This window comes from Podarcis tiliguerta, assembly GCF_965153285.1.
Source record: "Podarcis tiliguerta genome assembly, chromosome: 17".
Taxonomy (NCBI): domain Eukaryota; kingdom Metazoa; phylum Chordata; class Lepidosauria; order Squamata; family Lacertidae; genus Podarcis; species Podarcis tiliguerta.
This window is the reverse complement of record NC_139550.1, coordinates 5,048,418-5,062,446: the sequence shown is the minus strand read 5'-3', so window position 1 is coordinate 5,062,446 and position 14,029 is coordinate 5,048,418. Positions and strand designations below refer to the sequence as shown.

The 14,029-nt window shown below is 45.0% G+C and overlaps 1 protein-coding gene and 1 long non-coding RNA gene across 5 annotated transcripts in view; one reads left to right on the top strand and one right to left on the bottom strand.

The window, feature by feature from the left end:
* Positions 1–10,630, bottom strand: part of GNE (glucosamine (UDP-N-acetyl)-2-epimerase/N-acetylmannosamine kinase) — a 37,231-nt gene extending 26,601 nt beyond the window's left edge. For 3 of the 4 annotated variants that reach the window (XM_083419790.1, XM_083419801.1, XM_083419800.1), the window contains exon 1: positions 10,442–10,626. In XM_083419790.1, coding sequence (XP_083275916.1) covers positions 10,442–10,495 — 54 coding nt within the window. In that variant the 5' untranslated portion in view covers positions 10,496–10,626. Of the gene's footprint in view, positions 1–10,441 lie in introns of all 4 variants that reach the window. The other variant, XM_083419799.1, reaches the window with a different exon arrangement.
* On the top strand, positions 2,947–6,920 carry LOC310668034. Its single transcript, XR_014506563.1, has 2 exons — positions 2,947–3,099; positions 6,723–6,920. It is a non-coding gene; the product is annotated as an uncharacterized lncRNA (long non-coding RNA).
* Positions 10,631–14,029: the final 3,399 nt, after the last annotated feature.

Below are 14,029 nucleotides of genomic sequence, written 5' to 3'. Positions count from 1 at the left end.
ACAAATGATTTATAAAAAAGAGTTATGAAAGGGATGCAGAGGGGGAAATCGCTACATTAAGATGCTGCACTGGCTGGAGGGGATGCTAAGCAGCACGTCGGGGCTGCCGTCCTCCTGGTGCAAGGAGTTCCATTGGCCCTTTCCCGCCCGAGAGAGAGGAAGAGGGACTCTTGCCCGCAAGCCCGGCATGAGGTGGTTGCGGCGCCGCCGCGGCCGCTGGAGCGGCGCCCTTCTGCGTCCCTCCCCATCCCCTCCTCTTCCTTCAATCTGGACAGCAGCGGGTAACGGCGCTGGGATAAGGGAGTTTCCCGCCACATAAGGGACGGTTGACAGCTATGCTAGGAGCCAACTCCTAGGGTCCATGGAGCCTTTGCGCCCCTCTTAAAATATTTGAGGGGCCTGGCCCCCACAAAGTTGATGGGCATTGCCATTCAAATACTGTAGTGTGTATGCACCCCATCATGTGATTGATTATGCAGGGTGGGGCTTACCGCCTGCCTGCCCCCCCTCAATTTCTTTGGACAAGTTGGCACCCCTGAAATGTAAGCTGTGATTAATAAACTCAAGCAGACAATGGTCTGGAATAGAAACTGCCACAACTTTATTGATTACAGTTATAGGTGGATTTTTGGCTCAGGCATTGGGTATATATTCGTTCTAGCCCCCCATCCCACCCGACCAAAAAATAATAATATTTAAAAAGGTAAGGGAACTCCATTCCTCCCGAGTTCCTGCTCAAAAAACACCCCTGGTGATGCTTATTATTTATTATTTTTATTAGTCACTTTTCCTTGCCAGGGCAACTCAATGCCACTTACAAAAACCCAGCATAGTGTTATGAGTTTGTGGGTGCCAGACCCCTATAATCCCTGGATCCAGCAAGTGTTAAAAGCTAATTATGCCAGGTTAGCTTTCTGTGATTGCCTGGGAGTCCGGCCATTAAGAGAACAAAAGATCAAGGGGTTTGGTGCAAGATGAGAAATGAATGGGGGGCCCTCCCTCAACAAACAGATAAAGCCAGAGTTTAGTGTCAGTGTTCGAAACTCCCATTGTTCTTTGCGCATTTTGCGACAGGGAATTTCATTAGTGTGAGCAGTTTCTGAGCTCTGGGCTTAAGATTTCAGATTAAAACTACCGAGTGGAAAGAAAGGACTTTTTTCTGCCTCCCCACTCCCAGCTACTCTCTGAAAACTGGAGAAGAGACCCTCTTAAGAATATTAGGGGGGGTGGGCATGGGAAGGACTAGACCATGTGAGAAATGAACATAATATTTTAGCTGCAGTTCCTTCATTTTCTGCTTTGTATTCTTATAAAAAAGTGCGCCTAGACATTCCATTGTTGCGTCCATAACCTACGTTTAAGGTGCCATTTAGCTCCTAAGCTTTCATATCTCAGTTTCTAACACTGTTTAGCGCATAGATATGAGGGAGAGTGATGTGCCGGAGAGGCTTGAAATAAATAAATAAAAAGTATTCAGGCAGCTCTGCTAGTAAGGGTGCAAAGGGTTGCTGCCTTGGTTGGATTTACTATTGAAAGAACTTGCATAAGGTTGGGCAGTCAGTGACTATAGATGTTCCTAGTGATCGTGATTTGTCTACCTGTACGTAGGGAATTCATTTTCCAGAGAAAATAAATAAAATTCCTCCAGGGATTTACTAAAAGGTCAAGAAGAGAAAGAGTATGAACTGGCAAGATGGGACCAGGAAAAGGCCTGGTGCCATATGGGACAGGAAGCATAATGCTTTGTGGTGATAGCCTTATTTCAGAATACACTTTGGAGCTGCCCTGTAGATATTGATAATAAAATTAGGGTGTTTATTTCCTTATTGTCTATATGCAATAGGTATATTTCAAGAGAAAGGGAGAGCCTATGATAAGGTGCTTAATATAGCTTGGTTATCTCTTTAGGTTTTAGAAAGGAACAGTTCTTGTTAAATATTAATTCAGTGCACAAGGGCAAATGGATAAATGGTGCAATTTACACATGGTCAAAAGGTCAGCCAGTGAATTTAAATTCCAGGTACCTAAACAGCAGTTAAACACACTGTTGTAGCTTACAGAGGAGCATTTCCCATGTGAATAATGTTACACACTCCTCGCATGCTACATTTGGAGCAACAGACTCACACGAATCCTTTCTGTGAGTGCAGGACATGGATAACTGTTGAGATACGTATATTTTTCTTGCTAATTTCTCTATAAAACATAGGGAGTTGGCATATTTTTTGTAATCACCATTCACAAAAGTGTTACGCATTTATGCAAGGCATTAGCAGTGTGGTGCCCAGAGTTGCATGTTTGCCTACAAAGATCATACTTTGCACAAATGACAGTTAAGCTATGCATTTTGCCAGAAGATCTGCTATTGATCTGCCAATCTGCTATTGCTTTTTATGGTGTAGATGCAGCCAAGAGAAAGAGGTGGTTGTTTGATAATTTGAGTGGGATGGGGTGGTGGTCTTATTAATCCTTTCCTCCATGCTACTGTCCCTGCTTTAAATCCGGGGGGTGGGGGGTGGGAAGGTATTTGTGATCCACAGGGAGGAGGTATTATGCAGTATGCCCTGTGTGAACTTTAAAAGGTAAAGGTAAAGGTACCCCTGCCCGTACGGGCCAGTCTTGACAGACTCTAGGGTTGTGCACCCATCTCACTCAAGAGGCCGGGGGCCAGCGCTGTCCGGAGACACTTCCGGGTCACGTGGCCAGCATGACATCGCTGCCCTGGCGAGTCAGAGCCGCACACGGAACGCCGTTTACCTTCCCGCTGGTAAGCGGTCCCTATTTATCTACTTGCACCTGGGAGTGCTTTCGAACTGCTAGGTTGGCAGGCGCTGGGACCGAACAACGGGAGCGCACCCCACCGCAGGGATTCGAACCAACGACCTTTCGATCGGCAAGCCCTAGGCGCTGAGGCTTTTACCCACAGCGCCACCCGCGTCCGTGTGAACTTTACTTCTTTTCAAATTATGACCAAAGTCCAAAATGCTGATTGTATGTATAAATGCAAAACTTTCCCGACAAATATATTTTCCCTCAGGCTCGACACCATGCCAGTAAAAATTCTGGTACATTGTTCATGTTGCTTCAGACTCAGATTAGGTGGGTAAACGTTCTGTAATATAATGGATTTGCAAATGTATTTTTTAAGGCAGATATGGTTAACGTTCCTGCTTCAGCATTATTCATATGCAAGATTTGGGGATGCTCTAGAAGCATTGAATACACCACTCAGTGCTTTTACAAAATGAATGAATCATCATATGTGCTTATTGCGCCAATCCTATGCATGATTACAGAAGCTCAAAGAGCCTTATCTCTCAGATAAATATGTATAGGCCTGCATCCTGAGAGTTCTGCAAACTAGAACTAACTATAGAAAGAAGTGCCCCTGCCAGACTGAAACACTTCCTCTCCTATTATCGCTTCTTAAAATACACTTCACTCAAGGAACTGCAGATTAAGATAACAACAGTCTGACTTCTGTGACAGAATGGCAAACTATTCCCTAGCACACAGCATGCTTTGCTTTACGGCAGGGGTGGCCTTGTACAATCACAATTACCTTTAACCAAGCTTTGAAGGTCAGCTTGCAGTGTGCTTGCCTTTACATCAAGATATTCCCCAGAATACCTTTTTTTTTTGGGTGCTCCTGCTAGCCACTGAGTGGCTCCCATGGGAAGGACCTTCTCTGTGGTGGCACTCTGACTGCGGCATGCATGCTCTTACCAGGGAGACTCACCCAATTCATACTCTGATGCAGTTTCAGCATCTTTTTTAAAATAATAATAATAATAATCAGGCTTTTCAATCTAATTTCTGCTGAATACTTTTATGCTGCTGTTTTGAAAACACAGCTTTTAAAATGTTTTTGGTTTTGTTCCCTTTTCTTTGTTGAAGGATAGAGTATACAGTGGTACCTCAGGTTACATACGCTTCAGGTTACAGACTCTGCTAACCCAGAAATATTACCTCAGGTTAAGAACTTTGCTTCAGGATGAGAACAGAAATCGTGTTCCGGCAGCACAGCAGCAGCGGGAGGCCCCATTAGCTAAAGTGGTGCTTCAGGTTAAGAACAGTTTCAGGTTAAGTACGGACCTCCAGAACGAATTAAGTACTTAACCTGAGGTACCACTGTATGTCTCTAAAGTATATTTCAAAGCCAGCATCAAACTCTGGCTTAAGGCTAACCATAGGGAATGTTATTGTTGCTACAGTGCTGTTAAAGCAGTTGTACCTTGGATCCTGAACACCTTGGTACTTGGATGTTTTGGCTCCTGAACACCGCAAACCCAGAAGTGACTATTCCAGTTTGTGAACTGTTTTTGGAAGCCAAACCACCGATGGGGCTTCCATGGCTTTCGATTGGCTGCAGGACCTTCCTGCAGCCAATCAGAAGCCGCACTTTGGTCTCCAAACGTTCTGGAAGTTGAACGGACTTCCAGAATGGATTCCGTTCGACTTCCAAGGTACGACTGTACCAAACTGTGGTTAAGTAGAAACAAACAAGCATGAATGAGCTCAGGCTCATAATCTCTCCTCCTACCACACTCACCAAGAGTAGCAATTTCTGTTCCAGGTTTGCAACCAGCCACAGCTCTGCCACTTTATTCAAACAAGAATTGCAAAATATAATTTCAACATAATTTGTAACCCTCGTTTGCAAGATTTGGGTGAAATGGCAAAACTGGTGTGCCACAAACTGGAATCACAAGTATTTAATATTGGCATGGGGTGGGGACTGAGGGAGTGTTGTTATTGTTTTCCTCCATAACACTAAACAATGGCTTATGTAGCCCTTTGAGATACAATAGTAATCATGTAGCTGGGAGCAACAGTAGCTGGGGCAGGCTGTCTTCTGATCATTTTCCCATTTGCAATTACCACACACACTCTCTGCATGGGTTCATGCTTGGATATGAGGCTTTGCTACTGTCCAGTGTAATTCCACTAGAGCCAATTCAGGTGAACGTTTTTATATAGAGTCAGAAAGACATTTCCCCAGCAATTAGAGCTTTACTTTAAAATTGTGATGTTACAAAACCCCAGCAGTTGATTATATCAGCCATTAAATCCGCTCAATTTCTCACACCAAGTCAGCAAGTAGTTTATCTCTTCCCTAAGTCAATAAAATGAATATAACAGTAATGTGAGGTGGCGATCTTTAATCTAGGATGTAGGAGACTCGAGGAGAGGATTCCAAGTACTTTTGCTACACATTATCTCTATCCCTGCAGATATTTGTAACTGGAATTGTTTTTATGGTATTTAATATAACTTTTACATCAAAGAGAACTCTACATGCTTTGCTTTTCAGTTATGTATTAGTCCCGCTAATGCAGTCTTATTGATCGATTAATGCAAAACTGTTCAGTATATGATTGCTGTGGTTTTGGTTATGTTTCTTTTTCTGCTTATCCGCTTATTTTAGGCCTCAATGTACATGTTAAAGTGATTCTGCAGTCATCTTTGCTGTGGTTTGGTTGTGTTCATGTTTCTACTTATTGTCTGCTTATTTATTTGCTTAGGTAATTTAAAAGCTGCTATCCATTAATCCCAGAGCAGAACACAGCATAAACTTATATAATACATAATAAAATCTCCAAGAATCAAATTACCAAAACAATAAATCAATTTTGTCTAGGTCTTTATATGATTAAGCAAGCACAGGGTTAGCTTTCAACATTTTGATACCCTAGGCTGGGGTAGTCATTGTGCCTCTACAGGGGAACGTCGAGTTGCGGACATAATCCATCCCGGAGGCACATCCGCAACTCGAAGCGTTTGCATCCAGAAGCGCCACGTCTGCGCACGCATGCAGTGCGATTTAGTGCTTCTGCGCATGCGTGAGCTGTGAAACCCGGAAGTAACTGTTCTGGTACTTCCGGGTTGCCGCGGGACGCAACTTGAAAAGACGTAACCTGAAGTGGACGCAAGATGAGGTATGGCTGTAGATGTTTTGGAGTACAACTAGTATCATCCTTGACCATTAGCCATGCTGGCTGGGGCTGATGAAAGTTTTAGTCCACAATTTCTGCAGGGTACCATGTTGACTACCTCTGCCCTTGGCTACCGATGGCCAGACATGCGGCCGGGGAACCTGGATTCTTCCTGACAAAGCTGCTTGAGGGATAAATCCTAACCATGAGAGCTTTGGAGGGTAGCAACATGAGAACGGGCCTTTTTTGTGGTGGCTCCCCTTTCGTGGAATGCTCTCCCCAGAGATGCTCGCCTGGTGCCTTTGTTACATATCTTTAGGTGCCAGGCAAAAAACGTTCCTCTTCAACTAGGCCTTTTTACTTCAATCTCAGTAAAGCAGCAGGAATAAACAATGGTTCAAAGGTCTTAGGTGTTAACACTTTAACACTCTTTGCTTAGGATGCCGCCTCTCCTTTTCATAAAGTTTAGTTAGCTTTGAAGTATAAACAAACCCTTGATTTTCAATGCTTAGTCAACCGACAGCTCCAGTAAGATCCCCTTTTTGCTCCTCAGTGATTTTAAGCATCAACCCAACTCCTTGCAACTTAGGAATCTTTTGCCCAACATGGGCTCAAACCCACAACCCTGGGATTAAGAGTCTCGTGCTCTACCCACTGAGCAACTCTCACTCCCAAGCGGGTAGCTTACGTCTCACAGAAGGCACAGATCTCTGATCCCAGACTTTGTGTTCCTTTACGCTTCAAGGACAGTATAACCACCCCTTCTCTTATTTTCTTTCTTTTTAGTGCACATTGTCTGTAGCACATTGCTGCGCTCCCTCTCCAGACTTTGGAGTTAGTTTAAGGACTCTTCTTCACCCTTTAGAATCAAGCTGTGTATGCACTGTATGGTTATTTTCAGCCTGCATAATTGTAAGCTTCCTGTTTGAATTGGCACCCACATACTCTGCTAATATTTCTGTGTAATAAACCAACATTTTTCTACTTCCTTGTGTGATAAATTCTTTATTGGGCATGAGAGTTAAAGGTATACACACATTTTTAAATGAACGCACGTACTGACCCCATGCAAAAGGTTCAAACCCTTTCAGAGCTGAATGTTAAATACCCACGAGTGCCGGACATGCTGTGTAACAGTGCTTCTAGAAGTCTGTGCAGTGTACATTTCTTCCACAAATAAACAAGCCACAGAAAGCTATGCTTCTGAGATTTGGGAGTAGGGCTTCTAGATTAGACAGCCTAACTTCCAGGTAGACTTGATCTCCACAGTAATTCATGTCATGCTCTTGAAAAAAATAGGCAGTGTGATCTGAAGCATGCTTGTTCAGAAGTGTGTTCCATTGAACTCACTGCCTGAATTTTTGTGTTTATGGTTTTCGTCTTAAGGACACCCCTGGCATGCAGTCTCATCCCTAGCAAATGGTCTCCCAAACCACTTAAGAAGAAACCTTTTTTTACTCAGTGGGTTCTCAGTAAATGTCACCTATAACAGAATCAGTGGCTTTGGCAAACCTGTAGCACAAGAAGTATAGAAAAGCCTGAATCTGCCCAATGAGGGTGCACAAGGCTTCTAATATTTAATATTTGATGTATTTTAATTTTGTTTTTAAGTTGTAATCATTCAACTTGTTTTTATTATTGCTTGTAAGCCGCTCTGAGCCCAGCCTTGGCTGGGGAGGGCGGGGTATAAATAAAAATTATTATTACTATTATTATTATTATTAGAGCTAAGAAAAAGGGTGCAATGGATTCTAAAGGGGAAAGAACTCTGTTTTATATGCAATAAATAATGCTGTGAGGGCAGGGCAGAACTAATTTATTTTTTGGCAGACACACCTGCTGCCCCCTGTCTTCCCTATGGCTCTAAGAATCATGCTGGTTCAATCTCACTCAGAAACTTCTACCTGAGTTCAGCTGAGTTTATAAGAAGTGCAAAACCTGTAAAAACTGAGTCACTTCCCATTTTTGCAAAGTAAACCTAAGGCATTATCTTCCACTTGCATCAATGCTGCATTTGTTCCCCCTACACACCTCACGGCAACCTGGTCAAGTTTATCAGCAAATACATTTAAAAATCCAGTTCTCATGGTTGCGAATTGTGGGTTCCCACCACAAAAGAAGCTTTCTTTCTGTCCAGCTTAGCAACCCTGATCAGTGGCGTAGCGTGGGTTGTCAGCACCCAGGGCAAGGCAAGTAATTTGCGCCCCCTAACCCGGGGCAAGGCAAGTAATTTGCCCCCCCCCGCTGCACTGTCCCTCCCCCAGATAGTCCCTCGCTCTCTCTCCGCACCGCACCGCACGCCTGGCACCCTCCCCTCCACAGTGGGCGGCGACCCGGCGGCTCGGATCGGATTCGCACAGCCAGCACAGTGAGTGAGCCAGGTAGGGGCAGAGAGCTGCGAGTGCGAGCGCCCTCCCCCCCCCCCCCGATGTTGCGCCCGGTGCGGCCGGCCCTCCCTGCACCCCCCATGCTACGCCACTGACCCTGATCCAAAACATAAGTGATGCTTGTTTTTATGTTGTGTGTACTATTAAGATGCAAGAATCTATGTAACAATTACTATATATGCATAATAGGTGGAAGGGGTCAATAGGTCACTTTGCCCCATGATGAGCATGTTTAATCACTTCCCATATCAATCCTCTATAAATTCATAATCTCAGCTACGGTTGGCTAAGATTTTTCTTAACAGTTTGATATCCAAAGCAAGACACCTGGGACGTTATGGGTTGTATTTGATGCAGCCCTAAGCACTTTCCCCGGGCAGAACAAGTTCCACTTGTGCAATGGGACTTTTCTGTGCTTTCCTTTCCCTGTGTGCCTCCTAAATCAGCTCTGGGGATTCCTCCAATTCTCCAGAGCAGGGATCACAGGGGTGGGAATGCCACATGGTTGAAGAGACATTGTTGTGTTCACAGCAACAGTTACTTCAGTTTAACTTGTACAATTTAAATCAAGCTCCTGTACTATTCATGTGCATTACATGGTTGCTTAATACTTCATGGAAGAGCTATACCCCCAAAATCAGAGGGGTGCAATGCAAAGGATGTACACACATCTCTTTGCTGTACACAAGCCGTCTCCTCAAACAGAAGTCAGGTATTTTGCTCATTGTACACAAACATTTGTCATTCTTCTAATGCAATCTCACAGGTACACATATAGATGCTATTTCAGCCTTTCAGTGAGTATGTGAACCTGTAATGTACGCATTTTTTAAAAAAAGTCTGCTAAGTGCTCTAATTCTATGCAATTTTCATCAGGGATTTCTCCCAAGTAAACTTCTTATTTCTGAGTATTTATATGAAGGAATACTGGGCTTGATGACATGAAACATGTACCTCATTTCCACGCAAAGACTTCCAGAGGAAACATCTTGCAATAAAACAACAGGCACTCCCCCCAAACTTCCTGCTGCAGATTTCTGAAGACACAGAGCACTACGAGCTTTAGGTCTCAGATAATTGCTTTTAAAATAACTGCTGCAGGGATTTCAAACTCTTGCTGTGCAACCCTATATGTATCTGTATCAAAAGGAAGTCCACTTAAGTTCTGTGGGGCTCAGTCTCAGAGTTGCAGCCTCAATACACACTGCCACAAACTAGAACACAGCAGGGATAGCAGCATAGCTTCCTTAGAGTAAGGGTAGCAATCGTGGCACAACTCAAATCAGAAAGTGCTTTAGTATATGAAGACTTGCATCTACAGCTCTTGGTGGGGAGTTTTGACAAGATGTGAGAGAGGTTGCGACTGGGGTGGCCCAGGACCAGGAAGGCTCTTGTTGCTGAAACTAAGCCTGCATGTGGGACCCTCCTCAGAGCCCCTCTTAAAAGCGACCTGGACTCCCTAAGCGAAGACTAGTGTATAAATTAAACCAGGCTTCCTCTGAGCTCAGCTCAGCTCTCTGTTCCCAGGAGATGAGAGTGCGCCTGAGCACGTGAAGAGTGCATTTCCTTTACACTCTGGGGAACACCCCTCCCCAAACAACAACTTACTACTATTGAGTATCTGACTAGAATGGGAGTGGAAAGGGAGTAGGGCTCGTCTCTCAGACGTTTCCAGACAGTACTCTGCCCCTCTGTCTGGAAACGAGCTAACGGCAATCGCTGGCCAGTCATAACATTTCTCTGTCGCCGGAGAACGGATCTTCCCCCTTGCCCGGGGGAAATGCAGAACAGAAGCGAACTCGGTGCATCAATTGTAGGTGGGAGAGAGACCCATCTCTGTGTGTTTTGTATGCATGCACCGGTCCGATTCTGTTCTGAGCCGTGCGGGGTCCCTATCCTACAAAGGTGCGGGTGGCTTAAGGCACAAAAGGCGAGGATGGAAGCGACCCCCCCCTCCCACACACATAAAAACGCCTCCCCCACGTCCCCCATTCGTCGCAACAAACCCTTTCGCTTTCTCCATTGCCTTCCAAAGGCGCTCACTCTGTGTCTGTCTCCCCCCCCCCCTCCCGCCCGCAGTTCCCGAAACAAAAGGCTCTCTGTCGAGATCTCGCTTACATGGGGACCGAGGGGGATCTGCTGCTCCCGGCGAAGGCGCACGTTGCTCCCCATCCTGTAGAGGATCTCAGTTTCTGGGCGTCCTCCTGCTGCTTCAGCGGGCGAAGCAACTCTTGGCTTTCCCCGGGAGATGCTCTGATGGGCACCTGAATTCCATTCTCCACTTGAAGCCCTGCCCCCTTCGAAAGTCATTCAGAGAGAGAGATCTGACTCATTCATATGCTTGCTCCTTCCTTCGTAGCAACCAGGATGTCAGCTGAGCCTCTTTTCCAGATGAAAACATAAAGAGTTTTCCTATTCCCCTAAAAGCAGCCAATGGAATTGTTTCTGAGTCTTCCTATTACCTTTGCCAGTCTCCATCTTGAAGCACAGAGGTCCCCTTTTAAGAGCAAAGGCGCTTTACATGACAAGACCTTTACAACAACCCTGTAGTGAAGGTTGCCATTAGCCATAGCCCCGTATCGGAGAAAGGAGATGCTGCTGTGACATATAACCCATGGCAGAAACTAGAATCGAACTCAGAACTTCCTGGGAGAGTTCAGTCACTTATGAAGGTCACTATACACTTAATAATGGGGTGTCACCATGCATGAAGGGGTGAGCTAGGAAACTCTCTGTTAAAATCTCACCCATTTTCAAAATCTGTTAGCTGGCCTTGGGAAAATGTCTCCTGGTCTCCCATTGGCAATGGCAGGGTAATCTGGCTTACCATTCAAGGTTCATCGTCATCAAAGGCAATGCTGCCTTTCCATAGTTAAAATCATGTTTGAGGCAGCTTACAACATGAGAGGGATGCAGGTGGCGCTGTGGGTTAAACCACAGAGCCTAGGACTTGCCGATCAGAAGGTCGGCGGTTCGAATCCCTGCAACGGGGTGAGCTCCCATTGCTCGGTCCCTGCTCCTGCCAACCTAGCAGTTCAAAAGCATGTCTAAGTGCAAGTAGATAAATAGGTACCGCTCCGGCGGGAAGGTAAACGGTGTTTCCGTGCGCTGCTCTGGTTTGCCAGAAGTGGCTTAGTCATGCTGGCCACATGACCCGGAAGCTGTATGCCGGCTCCCTCGGCCAATAAAGCGAGATGAGCACCGCAACCCCAGAGTCGGCCACGACTGGACCTAATGGTCAGGGGTCCCTTTACCTTTACCTAACAACATGAGAAGATTTTCATAATTGCAAAAGAAGTAATAAACAATAAATAAAACACACCGAAAAGTACATGACCAAACTGAACAATTTCCACACAAATCATAATAAGATCTAAAACCAAAGGTACAAATAATAATAATAATAATATCAGCACACATACATACACCTTTTCCAAGGGGCCTAGGTAAAAGTCAGATCTAGCAGAATTAAGACAGATCCTCTTAAATTGCCACGATTTGATGGAGCGTTCATCCCCCCAAAACGTCAGCAAAGTAAAGCCTACACTGATGTACTGCACAAAAAAGCCTATGTTTTGACCTATGATTTGATGGTCGTTTGTATTTTAAAAGAGAGGATTAATAAAGACCAGTGCTTGGGATCAATGTCTTTGTACCATAGCAGAGTTGGAAAGCACTAAGATGTGTGGTTTTTACTGTTTGGTTAATACAGTACAGACAGATAGATGTAATCTGTGATTTGATGGTGGTCAGACAAGGAGAGAAAAACTCATGAAAAAATACTTAGTTTCAAGAGGGTCTGTTTTATTGGCTCCAACTTATATCTTTGTGTGCATTGTCTCTCTTTTGTGAACCCAGTTTCTCCCTTTTTTACACACACACACACACACAGTGACATTTTGCCCACAGACACCACATTGGTGACCCTTGCTCTAGAGTTCATCTCTAGATAAAGGTTTCACTCCAGGTAAACGTTTCCCAATTTGATGCTCCTCAGGTGTTTTGGACTTCAACTTAGCCCCAGCCGGCACAGGTTGGGGGAAGAATGCTGCCTATGTGCTCTTCATGTGCAAATGCAGCCATGTGCAAGCTGCCTTTTTGCAAGGTAAGCTGCGGCTAACACAATCCCTGTGTGTTGGATTCAGCCACCGTGGAAGGTGCAGCAAAACACCGTTAGGAGAGGCAGTGAGAACGGTGTGTGGGTACCACTGCCCACCTGTGCTAGGTAAGAGCCATAGAGAAAGGGATGACGAAGTCCCCATTTCTAACACTCCACTCTCTCCAAGATAAGTACCCCACCTCACAGGACTGGTTTCCTAGTTTGGGACCTATCTCCCATCCTTTCCCTTGGGGCTTAAGGGCTGAAATTTCCCTGTCATTTCATCTCATCCTGTTTTCATTGTCACTGTGATATGCTGCAGAGAGTCACTGAGACAAAGAATGACCCAGGGGAAAGACAATCAATCCTGAAAGTGTGTCACTTAAACATACACACACCCTCTGACCTGGGGCAAGGTAGCCCTGATCTGTCAGGGTTTCTCATGAAGATGTGTGTACAGTTGCCCAAGAGGTCTTGTTTGTCACTTCTTGGCGGTGGAATCCTGGGGGAACCTGGAAAGTGATGGATCCTAGAAGAGACTGGCTCCTGGGTAAAATAGCTCCCCACCACCCTACCTTGCCCTGCTTGCTTGTGATTATGTTCCCCATTTGGACAAAGCATCAGAGCTTGCATGGAGTCATGCCAGCTCAGCGCTACAAGATCAGGTCACTGATTTACAAGACTTCTCTCCTATACATTCAGTCACGCTGTTAATATGTCATTATTATTTAGTTGCTCTATGCACATTCAGGCTTATCACCAAAGATGTATTAGCGCATTGGTTCAAACTGCCTCTAGATCTTCCTCCAGGCTGCAATAATTGCGATGATGAAGGGTTTCTGAAGTTGTATGTCTCCGGCGCAATGTCGCAAGGGTGGGGTGGGGGACTAATATTTTCCCAAACTGTCTTGCAGTCATTTATTATTTGGAGGTCATAGGGAGTTCACCAGAGAGCTGCTCTTCCACTCCTATAATGAGTTGCCTCCTCTAACAGCTCCGGGCAATAATTCCAGAATGACCTAGATGAAAATTCATTCATCTGCCATTATTGCTTACTTTCCACTCCTTCATCTGGACATGCTCTGGATGCCATCATCTGTAGTTGGTGCCTCCTTCTTTTGAGAACATACAAAGAGCTGTAGAATTTGGTGAACTGAGACCTTGCTCACATTTCTATGAACCTCTGTGTGCTTGGTGGTACAAAGGCAGATCTAGCGCAACCTAGTTATTACCTTGGTTACTCATTAGGCTGGGAAGGAGGCGGCATAAAACTGTTATGAGCTACCCACCAAAAACAACAATTCTGTGCTATGATCAGAGCTGTAGTTTCGTGACAAGGCATAAAAGCTGCAGAATTTACTGGCCACAGACTCCAGCTCCCCAAGAATATTTAATTTAAAGAACAAGACAATGCTTATACAAGGGACAAAGCCTCCTGGAATTTCAGAAGCCAGAGTGAGAGTTGGTGAGTGAAGAAGAAGAAGAAGAAGAAGAAGAAGAAGAAGAAGAAGAAGAAGAAGAGTTTGGATTTGATATCCCGCCTTTCACTCCCTTTAAGGAGTCTCACATTCTCCTTTCCCTTCCTCCCCCACAACAAACACTCTGTG